Source organism: Manis javanica, chromosome 6 (assembly GCF_040802235.1).
Source record: "Manis javanica isolate MJ-LG chromosome 6, MJ_LKY, whole genome shotgun sequence".
NCBI classification, from domain to species: Eukaryota; Metazoa; Chordata; class Mammalia; order Pholidota; family Manidae; genus Manis; species Manis javanica.
The window spans coordinates 6,333,482-6,356,224 of NC_133161.1; the positions used below are offsets into that span (position 1 = coordinate 6,333,482).

A 22,743-nucleotide genomic window follows, 5' to 3' on the forward strand; every position below is an offset into this window, starting at 1 on the left:
GGGGGTACCTCAGGTATTCAGAGTGAACAAACTCTCAGGCAGAAAGGAATCTTGTGCTAATTGAGAAAAGGGTTGTGCAATGCGCAGTACAGGAAGACAGATTTTGATAGCAGATAAACTCAACTAAAGCAAAGACCTTATGTTTTGAACAGTGATGTATCTTTATAAAAATGCCAAGATGACAGCTGTTCTACATATATTCAAATATAAGAAATGGAGGAGGGAAGCTTGCATAGAAGGGGGCTTGTAAACTGAGTGGTGAAAAATAAGTAGTGCTTGGTTCCCAGAGGGCATTCCTGGAAGAGGGAAAGCATGAGCTGAATGTGGAGGTGGGAAAGTATGGCTTGTTTACTAAATGACAGGAAGCCCAATGTGGCAGCAGGATAGATAAATCAGAAAGTGAACGGTGAGAAACTCGGAGCAGGTCGGGTTGTCAAAGTCTTGAGTTCTCTACTAAAATCAGTCCTGCATCAGTAGCCAGCTGAGTGCACCACAAGACTTTGAGGAAAGCCCATGTCCAGTTTGTGTTCCAGGACAGTAAGTCTGGTAGCAAAAAGGCTGTGATAGGAGTAGGTGACAGTACTGAATAGCTCAGGTGGGTGATGATCAGGACCTTAACTGTAGGACAGGAAGGTGAGAAGATAGGACAGATCAGCGTCACTAATATTTAGCATTTTGTTCTTATGTGTTGATTTAAATCTTTTCAACTGATCATCCCTCCTGTCCTTCAGACAAATTCCATTTCCTGTTTCCTTCTCAGCACTTAGCAGAGCAGGCCTTCTCTGGACAGGTGACACAGGCGAGGTTGATTTTTTTTCTTAGTACAGTGCCTCTCTGTTCAAATCTCCAGATTCTGGGTCAGCGGGTCTCAGGTCTGCATTTCTACCAAGCTCCCAGGGAATACAATGCTGCTGGTGCAGAGACCACACTTTGGGTAACAAGGACTTAGAATTCAGCTTGGACACGAGGTATGTAGCAACAGCAGTCAAGTGTGAGGGCTCTGAAGCAAGATGGTCTGGCTTCACGGCCACCTCTGTCTGCTTCCCTTCTCAGAAGCTTCTTCCCACATCTCGTGTAAAATGGGGGTAAGAATCATACCCTTACAGAGGGTCATGTGAGGATTAAGTTCAGTTTAAAAACAGTGCCTCATACATGAGTGTTCCATAAATAGCAGTCCAATTGCTTAATACAATTATTTCCCTGCCTCAAGGAAAAGTTTTGTTGGAGAACCAGGACCCTACCTTGTACTGTTTTTCTCCCGTGCACTGTGGGGAGAAAAACAGCTGTCACATTAAAGTACTCAATGCAGAATTGGGAGGTAATAATCAAGGACGGATACAGGAGTATCTATATTGCAAAAACTTGTGGGCAAAAGAGACTGTAGAAGGAATTGAAGAGCGCAGCTCCAAGTTTTTGTACGTATAAGCTCAGCACCTGCCCTGACAACTTACCTGATGTTGTTTCTACACTAAGACAATTCCTTATCTTACAGCAACCTGAGTTTACTTTTATCTATTTGTTCCTTTTTATCCCCGTATCTCACTCACAGCAGAGGCATGGGCAACTGTAATGCCTTTTATGTTTAACTTTTGGTTTCTGTGTTCTTAACAAAATGTCTTGTGTAATTTTTAATTTGTATAAACAGTATTTTGTTACAGATGTTATTCAGTGTCTTCTATTTTCCACTCAGCATTGTATTTGAAGATTGACCCATGTGGACCCGCAAACAGCTAAGCCAATATTCCGAACTGCTACCTGGCATAGCCAGTGTACCCACCCTGTTTTACCTGTGCTCTCTACCTCCCACTTTCCAACAACCGACACCCAGACTGTCAGCAAGCCATGGGCCACTGCAAATGGGGCCCCCCTTGAGCATTCTCACACATGCCCTCTTCTTGTCTGCCCTAGGTTTATGGAAGAATGCAGGTTAGATTGTGCTGTCAGCCTCTGTCATGGCTCCAGGTCAGCCATCTCTTCCACCTTGGCCCCAGCAGGACATTCTTGACAAGTGGAGAAAAACATACACCATGAGATTTTTGTTTTTGTTTTTTTTGCTAGTAGCAACAAGTTTTATTCTAGGCAACTGCAAATCATCAAAGCGGTCACTTACATAGGACCCAGAAGCCCATTCCCATCTCCCCAAACAGTGAGGCAGGTATTCAACACCCCTGAGAAGCAAGCATCTTTGTGCTTTTTCTCCATTACCTCTGAAACAGTCAACCCAAAACTAAATTGGAAAATGTGTAATCCAAACAATCTCAAGAAACAAGTGGTACCATAGGAACAAACTCAAACAACCACTGGTACAAGATGAACAACCTTAAGTAACAAAGTAGCTTTCTACACGGGAGGCAGCAGAAGCCAGCCAGGACTGAGCTGGGAGGGGAGGACACCACCGCGAGGGGCCTCAACTCCCCAAGCAGCACTGGACTCTCAGCAACTCTACAGGCCCCTTCATCCTCGGCAGTGGCTTTGGGGGGCCCACGCCACATTCATTCAGTTATCCCCAATTAAGAATGCCAAGGACCCCCCAAGAGGGAGCCCAGTGCTCTGCCCTGATCTCTGGCCTAGCCAAGTGCAGGTGGGCAGAAAGAGCCCCATGAACAATTCCCTCCTGGAGGGCAGGCCCTGTCCCCGCATTTGGAACAACTTCTACAATACTGGAAAGCTTAAAAACAAGTGTCAGACTATATATATTTTTTAAATCAACTAAAATCTAATTCCAAAAAAAGGTTCTTCAGAGCAGGGTAAGCAATCCACTTAAATTACTTTTTCCACTTGTTATTAACAGAGACTAAAAAAAGGAGAGGGAATGGAGGGCCAGAGCTCTGCTTATGCCTCTGGCTCGACTCAACCCCACAGAACACCTGCAGTGCTGGGACAGGCCCTGGAACCAGTCACCAGGCCCTGGGAGACAGTCAACCCAGCCAACAACTATCAGCACATATGGGAAAACCGAGACCTGAAGGAGCCAAAGAGACTCCAACTCAGCAGCAGGGTGAAGACGGCAGGCAGAGGCCTGGCCCGGGCCAGGCAAGTCAAAGTGACTCCCCTTGGGAAGCAGTCAGTCCCTGACTCTGCACAGTGTCTCTCTGGGGGGACCAATGCCAGCCCCCTCCGCCCCCCGGCCGGGCGAGGGGCTGGCAGCCTTAAAGCAGACCACTGGGCCCTGCAGGTTCTGGGGCCGGCCCGCCCCGCTCGCGCTGGTGGATCTTCTGGTGCTGTAGGAGGTGCTGCTTCTGGACGAAGCTCTTCTCGCACTCGCTGCAGCTGTAGGGTCGCTCGCCCGTGTGGATGCGCTGGTGCCGCACCAGGTCAGATGGGTGGCTGAAGCTCTTGCCACAGTAACCACAGATGAGGGAACTCCGGCTCTTCCTCCAAGGGATGTGGCCGGGCAGCGCCACCAGGCTGTTTGGCGAGAACCTCTCCTGGACACGATGACCAGCACTGGGTCCCTCTTGCAAGTGGCAGCGCTGGTGGGTCACCAGGCTCACTCTGCAACCGAAGCTCTTCATGCACACGTTACACTGATGCAGCTTTGCCTTCCTGGACTGGGGCTTCAGCCGTGGCCTGGGTCTAAGGCTCACCTCGGGCTCTGAGGCTGTGTAAGACCCCCACCCCGAGTGCATCCGGAGATGCGTGGCCAGCTGCTGCTTACAGCGTAAGTTGATCTCACACTCTGAACATTCACAGGGACTGGAAGAGTCCCTCTGCAGCTGCAGGCCCTGCCCCTGTCCCTGAGCCAGTGGCATCTGCCTACTAGGCTTCTGCTCCAGGGGGCTGCCCAGAGTCCTGCTGCTGCTGGCGTCTCTACTGGCCTCCATGGCCTCCTCCAGATTAGTGTCTCTGGGACCCGATTCCAAGAGGGCAGAACTGCCCTGCCCATCCCAGAGTGCAGTCGGCTCTGGGCTCAGCAAAGTCTGCTCTTCAGCAATGGCAGAGAACCCTCCAGGAAGATCCACAGAGCCTCCCTGTGTGAACTGTATTTCCTGCTTGATCATAACCCCTTCTGCTGCCAAGAGAAAGAAGACCAACAAAAAGATCACATTCTAGTACCTTCTTCGGTTTCTTAGGATCTAAACAAACATCTGTGCATTTCAAAACAGCTAAAATCAAAGCACCCCAGGATCAAGACAGTTAAGACAATTTGCAGGAGGATGAGACTGGCTGGGTTCCAAGACCTGAAAAACTAAAGCTACGCTCAGGTAAAGGCATACTGATCGGTGATGTGGACATACTATTCTTACAGAAGAATGTTATAACTGATAGTTCTCCAAGCTTGTCCACAAATTTGTATTTAATCCCTGTGAAAAATGGCAGAATACAGCATAACATCAAGAGTGTTAAAATAGTAAATGTGAATGACAAAAACCACACAAGGCAGTAATTTAAAAACTCATGTATCCAGCTCTGTTCTTCCTGAATATTCTCCCAAAATTACCTGGCTTATAAATGCTCTCTTGCCTCTCACCCAGGTAGCTTTGCCCCTGAAGACTTGACCAAACCTATTCTCAATCTCCAGCAGGTCTTGACTAAAGCCTATTATGGACTCTACTCTGTAGAGCATGAAGTATAATATGGTCATGAACCTCAAGGACTCTACATAGTGGTAAGAAGTTAAGACACACATATAATAGGTGAACTAATGAAAATCATGAAGAAATCTAGATAAGTAAATGCCAGATGAGGTTAGTGATAATCGTTTGACAGTGCAGCAGTGAGAAAGCTCACTACAGGCTTCAGGGAGTGGGATGGAATATTCTAGAATGACTCACCTGGGTGGATACCACCAGGGCCTTCGTCCTCCAAGTCACCCAGCATCTCTGTACCCAACTCTGCTTCTTCTTCTGGCTGGCCAAGGACCTCTGGGTTGGAGACGGCACAGTGTGAGCGCAGGAGAGTGTAGAGCTTACTATGCACTGGTCACTTGTCAATGAACAAGGTGACCAGTGTCAGGCAGTCAATATTAAAACTTTAAAAGACTCAAGGGTACAGTTCTTGTCGCTTTCCCCTAGCTGTGTGGGACCATTAGGAGACGATGGCCAGTTCGAGTGTTCTATCGGCTGCCTTCAGCGCTCCTCACTAGTCACTGGGGCTCAGGCAGGCAGGCTGCAGGCCTGCTGTGCTCTGCCCGACACCACCGCTTCCTCACTGGCATGTGTCTCCACCTGGTGCCCCCTTTCAGGGAACCTAGTGTCATCCGTGCTAAAGCACTGCAAGGGAAGGTAGGCACCATAATCCCCTGCTGTGCCAGGTGAGGAAACAGCCACTACAGACACTGACCCAACCCACGTCCCCCAGCCACCTCTCCAGCCCCTTTGCTCCTTCCCTCTCCTCCCTCCACTCTACTCCAGTCACACTGGCCATCTTGACACTCCTCCGTGAACAAAATTTATAAGATTTTGCCTACCAAACAAAATGCATTTATTATGTAATAGCTAACATTTTACATATCAAAATGTGTATCTATTAACACTTCCAGTCAATACAAAATAAACACTGAGCCCACAAAGACTGGCTATACTTCCAGCCAAATGCCAAGAAAAATTCTTTAGTCAGCCTGTGCTGCCTGCCTCATCCCAGGTATAAAGGATTTCTTGTCAAACAGTCTTAAGTATTAAAAACAGCATGAGGAACCCCAGCTGTATTATACTATAATGCAAATGATGACATCTTAGCTATCAGTAAAAATTATCTAGAACTGACTACATGACCACAGAGAAGAAATACAAAATGCACAACACCAAGACCTTTCCAAAAGCCTTTCTGTCTTGAGGACCAGCAGACTCCTGTTTCTCAGCCCAGCACAGGCCAGCAGAGGCCCCAGGGCCCACCAGAATCCCACGGGCAGTCTGGGTCTCAGGCTACTTGGCCAGAAATTGTGGATGGCTGAGAGACAATTCTAGGGATAAGAATGGAACTTACTCAGAGAGACCAGAGTCTCATAGTTGCTCTTCATCACATTTCTGTACAGCTCCTTCTGCCAGTCCTCCAGATTCTCCCACTCCTGCTCTGAGAAACAGACTCCATCATTTTCAAGTGACCTGGTCACCTGCAAGTACAAACGTTACACAATGAGTGCCTCCAGTCACAGCCACGAAGGAAAAGCCAGCAATTCAACATATTAAATAATAAAGGGTCAGGCACCCCATCTCGTCTAACTCTTAATCCTCCAGACTACCTTGGGCGCCTCCCCCTTGCTGCCCGGGGGCAGCCGCAGGACCCAGAAGTTCCTGTTCCTCAGCAGGTTCTCCATGTTCTCCAGCCGCCTCTGCAGCAGCCCGTACTCCTGCAGCAGGGTCCCCAGCACGGCCCACTTGCCCTCCAGCTGGTTCCCGAACTCCACGGCCGACTTCTCGCAGTCGGCCAGCTTCTTCTCCGCTGTCCCCGTCCGCCCCTCCAGATTCTGTAGCTGGGCAGCCTGGGACTCCATCTTCTTCTCCACGGCCTGAATAGCAGCCACGACGGTCCAGAGTGAGATCTCCGTAGTCTGCAAATAGGAGCTTTTCCCTGTTGCTTGTGCAGGCAGTGCGGAAGCAGACAAAGGTGTGGAGCGGCGCTTCCTCCTGTGCTGAATGGAGAGTGAGCACAGGGTCAGCCAGCGTCACTCCCAAGCATCAAGAAAAGAAACCAAGGGGTCCAGTAGGTCCAGGAGCACTTAAGAGCTACCCAGTTCCTACTTTTTTTAAAAGCATATTATTTTGTATTCTGATACTACAAATTATAGGTGTAAATTGTAATAAGGAAGTACTAATGTAAAGAGAAAGAAAAAAATTATGTAAAATACCACTATTCAGAAATATGCTGTTAGAATTTTGGTGTACTTCTTATCAGTTTTTCTCATCTTTTAACATTTCTTTTCCAGCAAAGTTGAAGTCACACTGTACATGCTGTTTTGTTACCTGTGTTTCACACTTAGCATATTCTGTAAGACTTTTCCCTTATCAGTATGGTTTTTTTTGGTGGGTATCATTAATCTACAATTACATGAGGAACATTATGTTTACTAGGCTCCCCACCACCACCAAGTCCCCCCGACAAACCCCATTACAGTCACTGACCACCAGCGTAGTAAGATGCTGTCGGATCACTACTTGTCTTCTCTGTGTTGCACAGCCCTCCCCGTGCCCACCCCACATTACACATGTTAATCATAATGCCCCCTTTCTTTTCAGTATGTTTTTTAAACCAATTTCTATTTGACATTTTGGACTATTTGGAATATTTTATACTACAATAAATGATGTAATTTACATCTATTCCTGACTCCACATTCCTGCCAGACTTCACAGGTGATCATGCGAGCCCTGCTGAAAACCTTTTGGCTGCCCCCAATAATAAAGATAAAATTCTTCAGCAGGATCTACAAGACTCAGCTCATTCGTCCTTGCACCCAAGCAGCTAGCATGGTAACCCCTACTAAATCCTTAATAAATGTTTACTGAAATTATTTGACTAACTCTACTGACATGTTCCTTATGCTTCTCATTTGTATGATCTGTCTCTGAAGGAAAATCACTGTGATTGACGCTCAAAATTACCGACCATTGTCCTACTGCATGTTTGTGTTAGTCAGTCCTAAGCCCCCAAAGATCCATATTCTTTCCTATGGTGCACATTTTATTCAAGGTTGCTTCTCCAATCACGAGGATGACACCAAGACACCAAGAGGAAGTACCTTGGAAAGAACTGCTGGGGCTGGGGTGCAGGTCTGGAGACACAGGACAAAATGAAATCAACTGGCACAGCACCGAACACTTAAACTTGGCCATGGCCTACCAGTTATTCAACTCAGTTCATTATCCAAGATATCGGTCAAAAGCTTAAACATCACCCCCCACCCCAAAAAAAAGTTAAAGGGAAGTTTAATGTAAAAGATAGATACAAATAAACAAAACAAAATATTAGACTATTGGATAAACTCATCTCTTCACATGTTCTGCTTTTAACCTTAAGTCTCTGAGTTCTGAGTCTCCAGCTTTTGGAAGTCTCTCTCCTCTCCAAGGCCCAGCAATTTGTTGTCTGCTACCACTTTTTACAAACAGGAAAGTGGGGTCTAAGCAGCAGAATAACTCCCCTCCCCTTCCACACAGTAAAAGGTAGAAAAGAGTAGTTAAACCAAGTTTCTTCTTTTCTTCTATTTTGAATTAGCTATTTTCATGGAAACAATTCAAACGTTCATCAGCTGGTGAATGGATAAATGAACTATAGTGCATTTATATGTCAGGGGTTGAATTAAATCTCCACAAAAAGATATGTTGAAGTCCTAACCCCAGGCCTTCAGAAAGTGATCTTATTTGGGGACAGGCCTTTATAGAGGTAATCAAGTTAAAATGAGGTCAGTAAGGCAGGTTCTAATCCTATATGACTTGCTTATCTTATTAAAATAGGGGAAATTTGCCCACATAGACAGATGCCCAGAGAGAAGAGGATGTGAAGACAAACACGGGGAGAAGACAACCGTGTGACGATGGAGGCAGAGGTTGGAGTTCTGTTGCCAGGAGCTAAGAAAATGCCTGGGGCCTCCAGAAGCTCTGAGAGAGGCACAGCACAGATTCTCCCTTACAGCCCTCAGAGAGAACCAATTCTGTGGACACCTTGATTTCAGACTTCCAGCCCCCAGAATCATGAGCCAATAAACTTCTCTTGTTTAAACCTCCCAGTTAGTGGTACTTTGTTACAGCAGGAACTAATATACCACCGAACTAACACACAGCAGAACACTACTCAACAGTAAGAAGGAACAAACTAACTGTCGATATATGTAATGCTATGGACATAAAGCCATGAATGAATCCCAAAAGCATTATGCTAAGTGAAAGAAGCCAAATACAAAATGCTACATTCTAGGACACTCCGGGAAAGTCAAAGCTATAGGAAGAAAAAACAGATCACTAGTTGCCAGGGACTGGAGTAAGGGAAGGAGACTGATTACAAAAGGGCACTGTCTGGAGTGATGGAAAAGCTCTATCTCCTGGTAATATGATGGTTATACATTTGTCAAAATGCACTGAATTGTATGCCTAAAGAGTGAATTTTACTGTATGTAATTGCATCTTAATAAACAGGCCTTAGAATGTCATGGTAGGAGAAAATGATAACTGTTATAAAAGATACCATAAACAGTCTAAAAATGAACAAGGAGAGAATATTTGTAAACAGGATACGGAGTAGAAAGAAACAATAAATAACACCGAAACTAAACTGCAAACTATCATTTGTGAAAGTGGAAATGTAGGTGGTCAATAAGCAAAAGAAAAAGACAACCACATTAACAGAAAGGAATGTAAATATACCCAGTGGAACCACTTTTTACCCACCATGCTGGCAAACAGAAAATAGAGCAATTGGGAACATTCAGAGCTGATTATGATGTGGTAAAACTGGCACTTCTGAACACTCCTGGAAAGAATGAAAAATACTACAAACTTTTAGGGAAGAAAATATCATAAAAGTCATTAAAAGCCCTCTAACCTAGTGATCCCACTTATAGGAACCTATCTTACAAAAAAAATGGCATCCTCCACAGGGATCCGGACGATGCTGCGGTTGTGGCTGCATCCAGCCCACCGTCTCCTGGACTTGCCATAGGAATGAGGAGGGAGATGTCTAGGCTGGCATGTGCATACAGTGAGACAACGAATTTGACCGGATCTGTACTGTTGGAACTCAACCAGGAGTTGGGAGGGGTGCAAGTTGTAGCACTCCAAAATCTCATGACTATAGATTATCTATGGTTAAAAGAACATATGGGATGTGAACAGATCCCAGAAATGGGCTGCTTTAATTTGTCTGATTTCTCTCAGACTGTTCAAGTACAGTTGGACAATATCCATCATATCATAGATAAATTTTCACAAATGCCTTGGGTGCCTAAATGGTTTTCTTGGCTTCACTGGAGATGGATGGTAATTATAGATTTGCTTTGTTTATGTCACCGTATTCCTATTATGTTAATATGTGTGTGCAAATTAGTTGGTAGTTTAAAACCTATACATGCTTAAGTTACTCTACAAGAAGATATGTCAAAGAAATAATCAATACTCCCATGTTTCCTTCATATGCTACATCTATAGCTTTTCTTCTTCCTTCCTAATTACAACCCTTAAATAGAATTCGTGCCTCAGATCGAATTTACCGAGTATCATAATTCCTCCAGGTGGTAAAGATACCTCGAGACAAGTGCTGGGCATAGAAGCCACAGGGCATAAATCTGCAAAGAAGTAAAAAGCTAACCTTTGCAAACAATATGGCTTCTCTCTCACTTACCAACTTTACATTTCCCTGTATGGCCCCGGAAGATGACTGGTTAGCCAGAGACGGGTAAGATTCCTCAAGGGAGGAACAACCTAAAACAGGCACAGTCGCAGGGGGGCCATCAGGTGAGAATTTGGGGATCAACAGAGGTGAGGCTCAGAACCTCACCCCCCCTGCTTTGAGAGAAATCTTCTGCATCCGTGGATGTCTTGCTGCCCTTGTCTAGCCTGGATTAATACTTAGTCCATAGGCACACACCCGATCATCTGATCATCTACATTTGCCTTCTTACAGCACTAAACTATGTTTTCTACCTTTATCTTGCATCTACCTACCACTTCAGCATTTTATTAAAAATAAAAATAATAATAATAATAGGAGAAATGTGGGATCAACATATAAATCAAGTACAAAAATCAAACGAATATTCATATTTGACCTGATTGTTTATAGGTCATAATGCATGATCAAAACCGAAAGTTTCTGTGATGACTGCCCTTGTACTGTTCACCATGTAAGAATTTATTCACTATGTAAGAATTCGTTCACCATGTAAGAACTTGTTCGTTATGCTTCAGAAGATTGGAGACTGACGAGAATTAGGCTTGAGATGGATTAATGATTGTACATTGAGCATTGACCCCCCTATACTGAATTTTATTGTTGTTAACAACCATTTGATCAATAAATATGAGAGATGCCCTCTCAAAAAAAAAAAAAAAAAAAAAATCCACCTATCATTTTTTACTCCTGCAAAACTAAACTATTTATTGTCTACCATTGACCAGAAGCCTTAACAGTAACATAAATAGTTTGTTAATACATATTTTGTATTTTATGTATATTTCATACTGTATTCTTACAATGAAGTAACCTAGAGGAAAGAAAATGTTTCTTCAATGTGTCTCAAATCTCCAAAATTTTTTCCAATATATTTATTGAAAAAAAAAAAAAAAAAAAAAAAAAAAACTGAAGTACCGTTGACATACATTGTATTAGTTGCAGGTGTACCACAATTTATTTTTCCATTGCACTACTTCTGTTTCCCCACTTTGTCATTACAAGCAGTGTTACAATGAATAGGATTACAAATGGCTCCTAGTAGATATGGGCAAGTTCCCTGAGGGTATGGTCCTAGGAAGGGAATTGTTGGCTCAAAGGGTATAGACACATCCAGAACTTATGTAGATAATGGCAAATTTAAAGTGATTGTTCCAATTTCACTCCTGTCAGAAGGAGATAAGCATTCTGGACATCCCACAACTATGTCACCACTTGTTATTATCAGACTAAAACTTTAGTCCCTCTAGTAGGTCTAAAATGATGTCATCATGTTTTCCATCTGCATTTTCCTTGATTACTAACAAGGGTAAGCATCTTTTTTTAATGTTTATAGGCCATTCAAATTTCCTTCAGTGACCTTACCTGCTCAGGTCTTTTATCCATTTATCTTTTGGGTTATCTCACTTTTCCTTATTGTCTCGTAGAATTTCTCCGTAAATTCTGGATACTAATCTTTATCAGTGTTGCAAGTATCTTTTCCTTATTTTTACTTCATTTTAAAATTTTCTTTCTCTTTTGATAAAAAGTTCTTACGTGTAAAAAAATATCTTTATCCCTATTCCACAGTAGTGTCCTATGAATACTTTATAGTTTTTCTTTTCATACTTAAGTATTTACCTCATACTAGAATTGATATTTGTATATGGTGCAAGGCTCAATTTTCATATGGAAAATCAATAGATCTAATATTATATATAATGAAAAATCAATTTACCCACTGATCTGTAATGCTCTCTATCATAAATCAATTTTTCATATGTATCAGTCTGTTTCTGGCATCTCTATTCTTCCTACAGGTCAATTTTTCTATCACTTTACCAATATTACAGTCTTAATGATAATAGCTTTTTTATAATTAATGATATCTAGTAAGACAAGTCCCAGCTCCTTGTTTCAGAGGAGTATCTTGACTCTACTTGGCCTACTGATATTCTACAAACTTAAAAGTTTTCATAAAAGTATCTTTAGAAATTTTTTCTAGAACTCTGTCAAATCCACAGATACATGTGAGAAATGACATTTTTAGGATAAAATATTTCAAAGCATATATAGTATGCCACTCCTTTTTAAAGGTACTTTTACTATCTTTAAATATTTTAACATATTCCCTAGGTAACTGTTCCAATCACTGATCCCTGTATAACAAATAATCCCCCAAAATTAGTGGCTTAAGACAACAATGTCTATTTTGCTCATGAATCTGGAGTTAAAGGAGGGTTTGGCAGGGATAGTTTGTCTCTGCTCTATTCCATATCAAGTGAAGCATATCATAAGCAGACTCTGGAATCACTGAGAAATCCCAAGTCACTAGGAGATACTCTGTTCAACAGCCCTACCTAATGTCCCAGCCTACAGTCAGCATCAGCTGACAAAACACACTTTCATTTCTAGTAGGGTTTGTTTGGTCTTCTTTTTTTCATTAATAATACATCAGTATTATATACTGATAGATATATGAACAAAAACTTAATCATATCTTCTATATTTGTATTGTTCAACATAATAGCCACTAGAAACACATAGCTGTTTAAATTAATTAACCTTGAAAATTCAGTCCTCAGTCATAAGAGTTACATTCCAAGTGCTTAATACCCATATGTGACTAGTGACTATTATATTGAACAGCACAGAGCACAGTATTTCCATCATCTTAGGAAGTTCTACTTGACGTACTATACCCTAATTTTTTCTCCTTGATCAAGTATTAAGATTGTGTTAAGATCTACAACAGTAAATTTTCCTTGTAGTTCTGTTGATTTTTGTTTTGTGTATTTTGCAGCTATATAATTAGGTGCATGTAAGATTAGAAATGTCATTATCCAAGCTGGTGAAACTGAGTCTTTTACCATTATAAAAGTAGTAGTAGCCTTCTATCTCTAGCAATATTAATATAGTTTAGCCAACTTTCTTTAGATTAGTATCAGCCTGGTATATGTTTCCCTATCCTTTTATATTCAACCATTTTTATAGCTTTATCTTTTAGCTGTAGCTCTTAGAAAACGTACAGTTGGGTTTTCCCCCATCCTGACAATTTCCGCCTTTTAACTAGATTATTCAGTCCATTTACATTTATTGTAACTGTTTATCTATTTTTATTAATTTTTTTTGGTTCATCCCATCTTTCTTTTCATCCTCTTTCTTACTTTCTCTTAGGTGACTTCTTTCTTATTCTATTATTCCTCTTTCTAATTTGTAAGTTTATAGCCAATTTCTAGTTCTTTAGTAATTATCCTACAACTTATGGGAGGCATACCTACAGAGGCCTTTAAACACCTGAATTCTGATCAACTCTTCCTAACTTCTACATCGGTGCTGCCATGCATTTGAATTCTGCCTTTTTCACCCCACAAGATTACTAATTTCATTCAGTCAATTATTTGTTTTTATTTACCCATTTTTATGGGTTGGTATACTTTCTTACATTTTCAGACTTTCCAGTTGAGATAATTTTCCTTTTCCCTGATGTATATCTTTTAGAATTTCCTTTGAGGAGAGTGTTTTAGTAGGAAATTGTCAGTTTTAATTTGTGCAAAGTTTTTATCTTGCCCTTGTTTTTGGAAGTCTACTAAAGAACTAGAAATTACTAAAGAACCAGAATTGTTTTTGGAATGTATTTTTGCTGAGCATAAAAACAGTTATTTTGTTTCACAGTTACTTTGTTTCAGACCATCGACAGTAGCATTCTACTGTTGTTTGTCTTCCACTGTTGCTGTTGAGAAGCCGGACCCCATTAGTCATGTGGCAGTTCATTTGATGGTAAGCTGTCTTTTTTCTCTGGCTGCTTTTAAGAATTCTCTTTGCCTTTTATTCTGTACTTTCACTATTACGTGCCTAGGTAGAGATGTCTTTTTTTCATTCTGCTCAGGATCCACTGGGTTTCTATGTGTTAGCACTTGCATCAGTCCCACATTACTTTCAGCCACTTAGCTATTCATCAAATTCAACCTCCAGTGCAGAGAGACAGAGAGAGAGAGAGAATTTTCCTTTCCTTCTGGTATTTTAACATCTGAAATTCTGAAATCTTTGAAAGTCTGATTTTTTACTGGCTTTTCCTCATAGTTTTTCATTGTTTGGTCATTTTTGTGTGTGTGTGTGAAGTCATTTTTCTTAGAATTTTATCTATGGGAGTTACTTGAAGTCAGTTAAATGCAGCTTCCTCCAGAACAGATGTGTGTTTATTTCTGATAGTTGCAGGCTCGACTTCAAACTGCATTCTTGGCTTGAAGTTTTTTGGGCCATCCAGGTAGTATAAACTCAGGCAATAAACCCACATAAGGACCACCATGAATTTCAAGGGGTACCTTGCACCCATCTCTGGTTTGACACAATTTTCTTTGCAATCACCTAGGGGTAAGAGCTTACTTTCAATTCACCCGGAATGTAGGGCTTTGGAAATCTCAACTCTATATAAGATTGGGGTAGAAAGCCTCTTATACTCCCCATCGGAGTTTTGTCTTCTATTTTTCAGGTCCCTTAAGGTCATAAACAGCAAAGATAAATGTTTAGCAAATGCCCTCAAAGTTGGCCTCAGAAGTCATCTTTGGGCTCTTTACTAACATATATTTCAGGTATGCATTTTTAGTTGTTTTCACTAGGGCACCTCCCTGGCCATAGGGTCAAAAGAAAGGTACAGAACCCTCATCTATAGACGAAAATATGTTCAAAAACAATTTACATATGTTCTACAATGACACATGGTAAGTTATTTAAAGGGTAGTTTGGTATTTTGGGGGACTTTTAAGGCTTCCTTTTAACAAGGTCTATTGGTGACACATAGGTTAACTATACACTGACCAGTCTGGAAGTTAGTAACTTGTCCCAACTTTAATACTGATTTGATTTTGAGAAAAGCCAAGCCTTTGACTGTATCAGCTTAAAGAAGTCAGATGAGGTAAATACTGTGTACATTTTGTTTTGTCTTTACAATTCAATTGCAACTGCAAACACTGTTCTCTAACTATTCCAATCCTTCCCCTCTTAGTTCTTGCCTGTCAAGAATTAAATAGTAAATGACTATATCTTCATAAGCAGAATTGAAACATTTATCTTTCCCTCTACCTGATCCCTCCAGAATTTAAAAACTCTCAGTGACTATTTTTATATTTCATGTCAGTATGTTTATTTGCATAAGCTCAGTAAGAATCTGCTTTCCTTGTAAGAGGACCAATTAAAAACACAGGTTATATTACCAGGGCTTTGACTGGAATGTCATACCTGAGAGACACATGCATAAACTCAGACATGAACAGCTTTAAGGAACTAAGGTTGACTTTATATAGCCAACAAAGCCCCTTGGAAGAACTGGCCTGGTACCTTGCTTACAAGGTTCCCAGCAGCCTTACCAGGTGAGTAAGGAAGGTCACTTCCTGGCAGGGGCAGGAACCTCAGGATGTCTTGGGGACCTTGAGAAGAGAGGAATTCACCCAAATCTACAGGTACTGCAGGTAAAACCTGATATGGCAAGTCTGGCTTGGCTTTCTGGCCTTGAGGTCTTTAAAAGTCCAATCTATAATTCCTTATAAAAAGTTCCAGCAAAGCACATTTAAAAGAGCTTATGTAATCAACTGCTCTTCTTGCTACACTTTTGCAAATAATCAAGCCAAGTGTTAATTATTTTCTTAATCTGGTTACTTCTAATAAAAATGACAGTGATTTTAGAGAAAAGTATTGTTTCAATAATGCAGCCTTATCCATACTAAATCCTAATACTAGTCACTGGGACATAAACTAGATCCAGAATTCTAGTTTGATCAAAATATCTGGCTATGATTTTCCAGATGTGTTAGTTTTCTCCCATCATTTCAATTAAAGTTTTACTATTTCTAGTTCTCATATTCAGCCATGCATTCTTAATCTCATCAAGTTTGTCCTTCCAGAATGGAAAATCCAACTCCAGATGTTGCTACTTAACCTAATAACGCCATTTGTTCTATCTTGCCTACAAGCTACAAAACTACAAATAGTAATAGAAATGGAACCTGGAATAGAAGTGCCCATCTTCCGAGGCCCCTCTCACTGACCACTGATGGAGACCTAACTGCACCCTTTACTGCACCCCTTCTCAGCATGAAGCAGCCAGAGCAGTCGTCGCCCCCTTTCCCTAGCAGCAGCTAGGGTCTCTATCTGTAGGCGGGGGAATGAGACAGGGACCATGGGCTTAGACAGACTAGGGTGAGGGCCTCCGGGAAAAGCAAGGCAAGATATTTACGGTCAAAGCAATGTAACAATGTAAAGTCCTTATGAAACTCTGTGTTCAGCATTATGCAAAGTCAAGGTCACACTAATTCTCTAGGGTAAAGATACTAGACATCTTCAGTGAGATCAGTTAAAGATCAAAAGGCCAGGAGCAACTTGGCCTGGAGTGTTTGAGTGTTGCGCAAATAAGGAAGTGTATCTCAGTGACTTCACTTACAGCTCTAGCAAACAGACAACAACCCAGCCCACCTTGAGGGCAGGGCAGGTGGTACAGGTCCACACCCCAAGTTCTCAATTCCCCAAAATCCTCAACTGCCTATAAATCCCCTAGACAACGCACCACCCTGGGCTCTCTTGTCCCCTCCTGGCATAAGCCAGAAGCTCTGTCTGTCTTCTCATTGTATCTCTCAATAAAAGTCTCCGTGCTCTCCTTAAAAAAAAAAAAAAGAATCGAATAAAGTGCACCCTTTTCAGAGTAAAGTGTTCACCACAGGATCTCCTCAGCCTCTACTCGCACAAAGATCTCACATGGATTCTCAAGTGTTTCTTGACCAAGAAATACTGCATTAAAAATCCATTCAATGCCATCTGCCCTTCCCGTAGCAAATACTTTTGTATTATCAAATTAACCACCTCTTCGGAATAATATGAGAATGTGAGAGCTGGAAGGAGCCTGAGAGATCATCTAACAACTTAAAACTTAGAATCCAACACTCAATTTACAATTAAAGAAACGGAGGCAACATAGTTGCCTGAAATCACTCAACTGGATGGCCGAGAGCTGAGTTACGGGTGAAATCCGGTTTCTTGATTCCATGCCCGGGATTTTCTTCACCCCAAGACCCCAGTCTTGATACTCTCTGAATGGGGATGTCCGTGATTGGGAGAGAAGGGGAGAGACCGGACATCTAAACAAAACAAAACCCAGCAACTACACCGTGAGGTAACATCTGTCCCCAAGGAGAGGAAGGCCAGCCTGACTTCAACCTGTGGCTGCAACCCCAGTACATTAGTCTGTAGAAGAGTGTGGCAGAAAGAACGAGCAAAACACATCAGATTACGAGTTGTCTGCGGATAGGCAGCGTGTCCCGGCTCCCCGGAACACTGGGCGAGCTCACAGGCAACGCGGGGGACCCAGGGCTTCCCAACCGCACCGCCTCTCCAGCCCGGAGAGGGTGTCTCTCGGCGCGACGAAACTTGTGGGGACGGTCGCAAAGCCAAGAACACGAAACAAGCCTCGGAGAAGTTGCTCGGCGATGGCGCGTGGCGCTGGGGCTCCGACCCCGCGCGGAAGGGGCCGCAGGCGGTTAGGGCAGAGCCCGGGAGTCGCGGGGGAACGTCGGTGCTCGCCAGCAGCGGCCCCGGGACCCCCAGCCGCGCCGGAGTCCCGACCTCCAAGCCCCGCCCCGGCCAGGAGCTCCGCCACCCGAACACGCCCCCAAGTCCGTGCCAGGCGGACTCTTACCCGAGCAGGCGCTGACTCCGCCATGGCTGCCGGTCGCCCCTCACCGCCCAAGCCCCGCCTGATACCCCGCGGGCTGCGCGCCGGTCCCCAGGCGTCCCCGGCTCCTCCTCGCAGGCGCCACCACAGCGGTGTTGATACAAAGTGCATTGTGGGAACGCAGCCCTCACGAGCCAAGACCGGCTCCAGCCGCTCGTCCTCGCCGCGCGGGATTGCCATCGCGCCCCCATATGGCAGGAGGACGAACAGCAGTTCGGTGCTCCAGGCCAGAGGGCGGAACCGCAGACCAACTCAGTCCCTTCGAGGTGAGTGCAGCTCTAGAATTACAGGCAAACCCACTAGCCTTTGTCAGTCTTCTACATACCCAGCACTCTTTGAGGGATTTTAAAAATTCAGACTTTGAAGGAAGAACATGTAATTTGGTTGGAGAAAGAGATATGCCATTACCAAATGGCAAGTGGTTTTATTCCAGAAGTTCACCTGTTAATTTGGCTTTTTAGGAACCAGGAACACACTTCCCAGATCAACAGTGTGGGGTCAAGTGTCCAGGCCAACTCACTGTAGCCTATTAATTATGGTAATCACTTGGAAAATCTGAGGTGGTCTTGATTTCAAATGTTGAATCTAATCTGCATGCTACTGTTAGACCTTGTGTTCGGAATTTTGATTTGGAAAGCAGGTGCATTATGGTTTGGTCAGCAGGAAACACTGCTGCAACAGGGTGGGTAAAATTGTAACATTTCCAGAATATCTCGCATGGCTTTGGTATATCTGCATATCAACAGGCATTCAGAGATGGAAAGAAGTGTGGCTTTAGTGCATTTGCATCATTCCTCAGGGGTGGAGAGAAGTCATGTCCTTATCAATGGGTAATTACCTGGGCAAGGATGGCTTATCTGTACCGGAGAAGTGAGGGGAGGGCTGGTTTTGCTTCTGGAGTAGGAAAGAGAGACGGCCCAGGACTGCAGCTTGTGAGCAATAAATGGATTTTAAACTTTATTTCTCCCTTTGACTGATTTCAGTTTTTAGAGGTATTTTGCCCCGGGATTTCCTCTCCCCAGACTTACAAACAGACTTGCCTAATTTGGGCCAGTTGTCTCCATAGAGACAGGCAATGAACTTTCACCTCGAATAATAGGCCTGAGGTGCTTTCCCAACATAAACTCTTAAGATCGAAAGAAAATCATGTTCATGATTGGCTCCTTAGCATGCAGAGCTCAGTTTAGATTTCACCTCCTTAGAGAGGTATTCCCTGTCCACTTGTCTGCATTCCAACATCCTTTTCCATCCCAACACTCAATCTTGTTACCTTGCTCAGAATTTTTCATAGTATTTATCACTGTGAGAAATAACCACATTTTCCCATTAGTTTACATGGTATGTTTCTTTCACTAAAATGTCTCTCCATTTTATCCTCCATTCTTGCACACAGAAGTGCTCATAAATATTTTTAGATGATTGAATGATGAATAAGGATAAGAAAAGTGAACCCCAAAAGAAGGTATGATGTCCAGGGCAACCAGGGGCTTGACTAAATCACTGATACATCTAAAGAAAGAATGGGCCAGGCTGAGGAAACTAGTCAGCCATGGCGATATGGCCAAGGGCTGACCGCCTCAAGATAGTGGAGGCAGATGATTTATCAAGACAATGTACTGAGATCCTTAAACAGTTCAGTTATAGTATTTCACACCCTCTATTCTGCTTCCATGTTCCTCAGCCAACCTTCGGATGATGCAGGTTCCCATGTAGCTGCTGGAGGCAACACGTGGTACAGGCTGATGCAAATGTCCAGTCCACCCCTGGCCTATGCATCAGTCTCTTGAGAGGCAGTATGATTCAGCAGCCCTGACTCTGAGCCTGGAGCTCTGGAAAAATATTTAGGTCAAATTTAAATCCATGTCCAGTGTGCGAGGGGGCCGGCACCAGGCGCTGATCTGAAGTTGCTCAGGCTCTTGCAGATGGTGAGGCACAGTGATTTAGAAAGTAGGACTTAAGAGCAAGACCAGCCAGGTCCCTAGCCCAGCGCTGCCACTAACTTGATGTGGACCTCGGGCAAGTCGTGAACTTCTCAGCGCCTCCATTTCCTCATCATTGTGGGGAATAATAAGAGCCCATATTTCATAGAGCTGTGTTGCAGGTTAAATGAGTAGGTTCAAGCCAAGTGTTTAGAACAGTGCCTGTCGTAAGTTAAGAGCTCAAGAAGTGCTTCTGGTTGCTACTGTTTTTTGTTTCTTCACTTACTAACTGGTGTGGCTTGTGCTCACTCTGCCTCCATGTCTTTCCACAGAGAATACGGACACCACAACCTAGGGCCATGGGTGGATTGACAAAATAACATGTGTAAGTAAAATGCTTATTGTGGATAAAATGAAAGTTCCTGTGCCCAGGATTCCCACCTGGCCCTGGATGGCTAGGTCACTACACACATGTGGGCAATACGTTGCTGTTGACGAGAGAGCTCAGCTCAGTGCTCTGGGTGGAGGCTGAGACACTAGTGCTTGACCTACCACCGGGAGAACAAGCCAGGTAATAAACACTTCACCCCAAGAATGTTTCATGGCCGTTTTCTTTGGTCACACTGAATCCATAGTGAACTTGCCTGGGGCCAAAACCCATTGGCAAGACAATTGGCATAGTTGGCAGGATTCACTGGTGACCAAGGAAAAAGAACAGGCTGTCCTCATGAAAGGAGTGTTTCAGCAGGCTGCACTTGTGGACTGGGAGACATTCAAGTGTCCCCTGTGGACATGTGGTCCTGGGAAGGGGTGGAGGGCTGGGGTCCACCCCAAGAGAAAGCTGACTGAAATGGCATCACTACCAAGTGCTGTGGCCTGAGAGGAAGCAGCCTGAGAAGGAGCAGCGGCCCGAGGAGGAGCGGCACGAATAGAAGCAGCACGAGCACGCAGGCTGCCAGGTGCTGTGGGGCAAGAGAAAAACGCAGTGGAGCCGTCAGCCCCAGAAATGGAGGAGCGGAGGTGTGATGAACAGGTGGGGGTGGAGGCCCTGCTGGTGCTAGAGGCCTCGGCCCCTCCTTGGTTGAGACCCCACCTGGTTGAAAGCTGGTGGAAAGCCAGGACTTGGCAACCGCAGGCTCTTTCAGTAGAGGTGCAGCCCCCTCCTCAGGTTGTGGAGCGCTCCATGCTCTGCTTCTACTCTCAGGCTCAAGCACAAAAGGCAACATGGTCTCCTTCTCAAAGGAAGGATTTAAAGGGCCCCGTGAAGGTCACGAGGACCCAGATGTGGGCTGGTTTGAAAAGGCAGGAGCAGACAGAAATTGGACAGGGCTGTGGCAATTGAGACCACAGCGGCGGTTCCGGCTGCTGAGGACGAAGCAGAGACAGAGATAAAGCAACAAGATCGGCCTGTGTGTCTGCAAGGCTTTCTCCTGGAGAGGCTGGAGAAGGTGGGCACTGTAAGGCCCACCCATGGTCCTCTTGGTCAACTCCTTTGAGTAGAACTGATTTGAATACAGCCCGGATGACCACTTGGTGGCAATGGATCTCCTCAGGTTTGAGGGTTATTATAATTTGTTGTAATTTTTGTTACTTGTATATTGTCGAAGCCTCTGTTGTTATTATGAAATTTGGTTACAATGCTCCAGCTTTCTTGCACAGGGACCATTGCAGAGGATTGAGGGCACATAGATTGAGAGGAAAGAATCCTGGAGGGGTGGAGTGAGGATAAAATTAAAGTTCCTGTGGTCAGGATTCTCACCTGGCCCTGGTCAACTAGCTCACTACACACGTGTGGGCAATACACTGCTATTGACTCTATATAGAGAGGTTGGCCCAGTGCTCTGGGCGGGAGAACAAGGTGGATAATAAACCCTTTTACCCCAAGAATGTTTGTACTGTCATTTTCTTTGGTCACATTGAATCCATAGTGACTTGCTCAGGGGCTGAAACCCATTGGCAAGACAGTTATGTAGCATATACCTGGCATACAGCAAGCCCTCAGTAACAGGCCACTTTTCATTTTGGTTTGGCAAGGCCCAAGTCTCAAACAGTAATGAATTCACCAAGATAAATGCCACCTTGCAGTATTTCTTAAAAGGCACCCATTTGTCCTTTCCTAATGATACTCAATCCTGACACACCTTTACATAAACTTTTAAATGTGGCTCACAATTATTCCCATTGGTATTAGAACAATCAAGAAAATACTCTTAGTACCTATATCCTGTCACCTGTACATCCATAGAATATGAACGTAGCATGCTGAGCTGCAGTGACCTCAGATATTATCTCACCACACCCTAATTTTAAGTAACAGAAGTATATTTTGAATCACAAACAATATAAATTAAAAATAACGCTTAATACTCCTTAAAAATGTTGTATTGCGTGATTTATAACATACACATTAACATGTAGTGTGTTACATGCATGTTGTAGATACTGTTTTACATATATGCATGTTACGTATGTGTAGGCCTGTTTGGTACTCAAGCAAATTTGAAGACCATGGCTTTATTCCACTTAGCTGAGACCCTTTCTAGACTGTTCCCCTCACTATCCTGCAAGTCTCTAGATGGTGGGGACCACAGCTTTTGTGCTCCCTCTCTTACATAAATAACTCCCTGAGCGACCCGCCCTGCGAGGCCTCCAGGTCAGTGAGAACCCTAGAATGGACATGACTTGGCTCAAGCTGCCCCCACCCTACTGCCCATATGTGTGAAGTGAACACCTGTTAACTCTGCCAGTCAGGCACTTCCCCTTCCTCTGAGCATATGTGCACCGCCTTCCCGTTGGGACAGCCAGCTC

General features: G+C 43.7%; 1 protein-coding gene across 2 annotated transcripts; it reads right to left on the reverse strand.

Moving 5' to 3' along the window:
- Positions 1 to 2,039: 2,039 nt before the first annotated feature.
- On the reverse strand, positions 2,040 to 18,211 carry ZNF212 (zinc finger protein 212). Of its 2 annotated transcripts, none has more exons than XM_036999266.2 (5): positions 17,981 to 18,211; positions 6,182 to 6,571; positions 5,926 to 6,052; positions 4,776 to 4,865; positions 2,040 to 4,009 (listed from the first exon to the last, which is right to left on the reverse strand). In XM_036999266.2, exons 1-5 carry the CDS (start codon positions 18,194 to 18,196, stop codon positions 3,150 to 3,152), a joined length of 1,683 nt encoding a protein of 560 aa, XP_036855161.2. In that variant the 5' UTR covers positions 18,197 to 18,211; the 3' UTR covers positions 2,040 to 3,149. The 2 variants fall into 2 exon arrangements, with proteins under 2 accessions (XP_036855161.2, XP_036855160.2); XM_036999265.2 differs by having other exon boundaries at positions 2,040 to 4,012.
- Between the last annotated feature and the right edge of the window lie 4,532 nt (positions 18,212 to 22,743).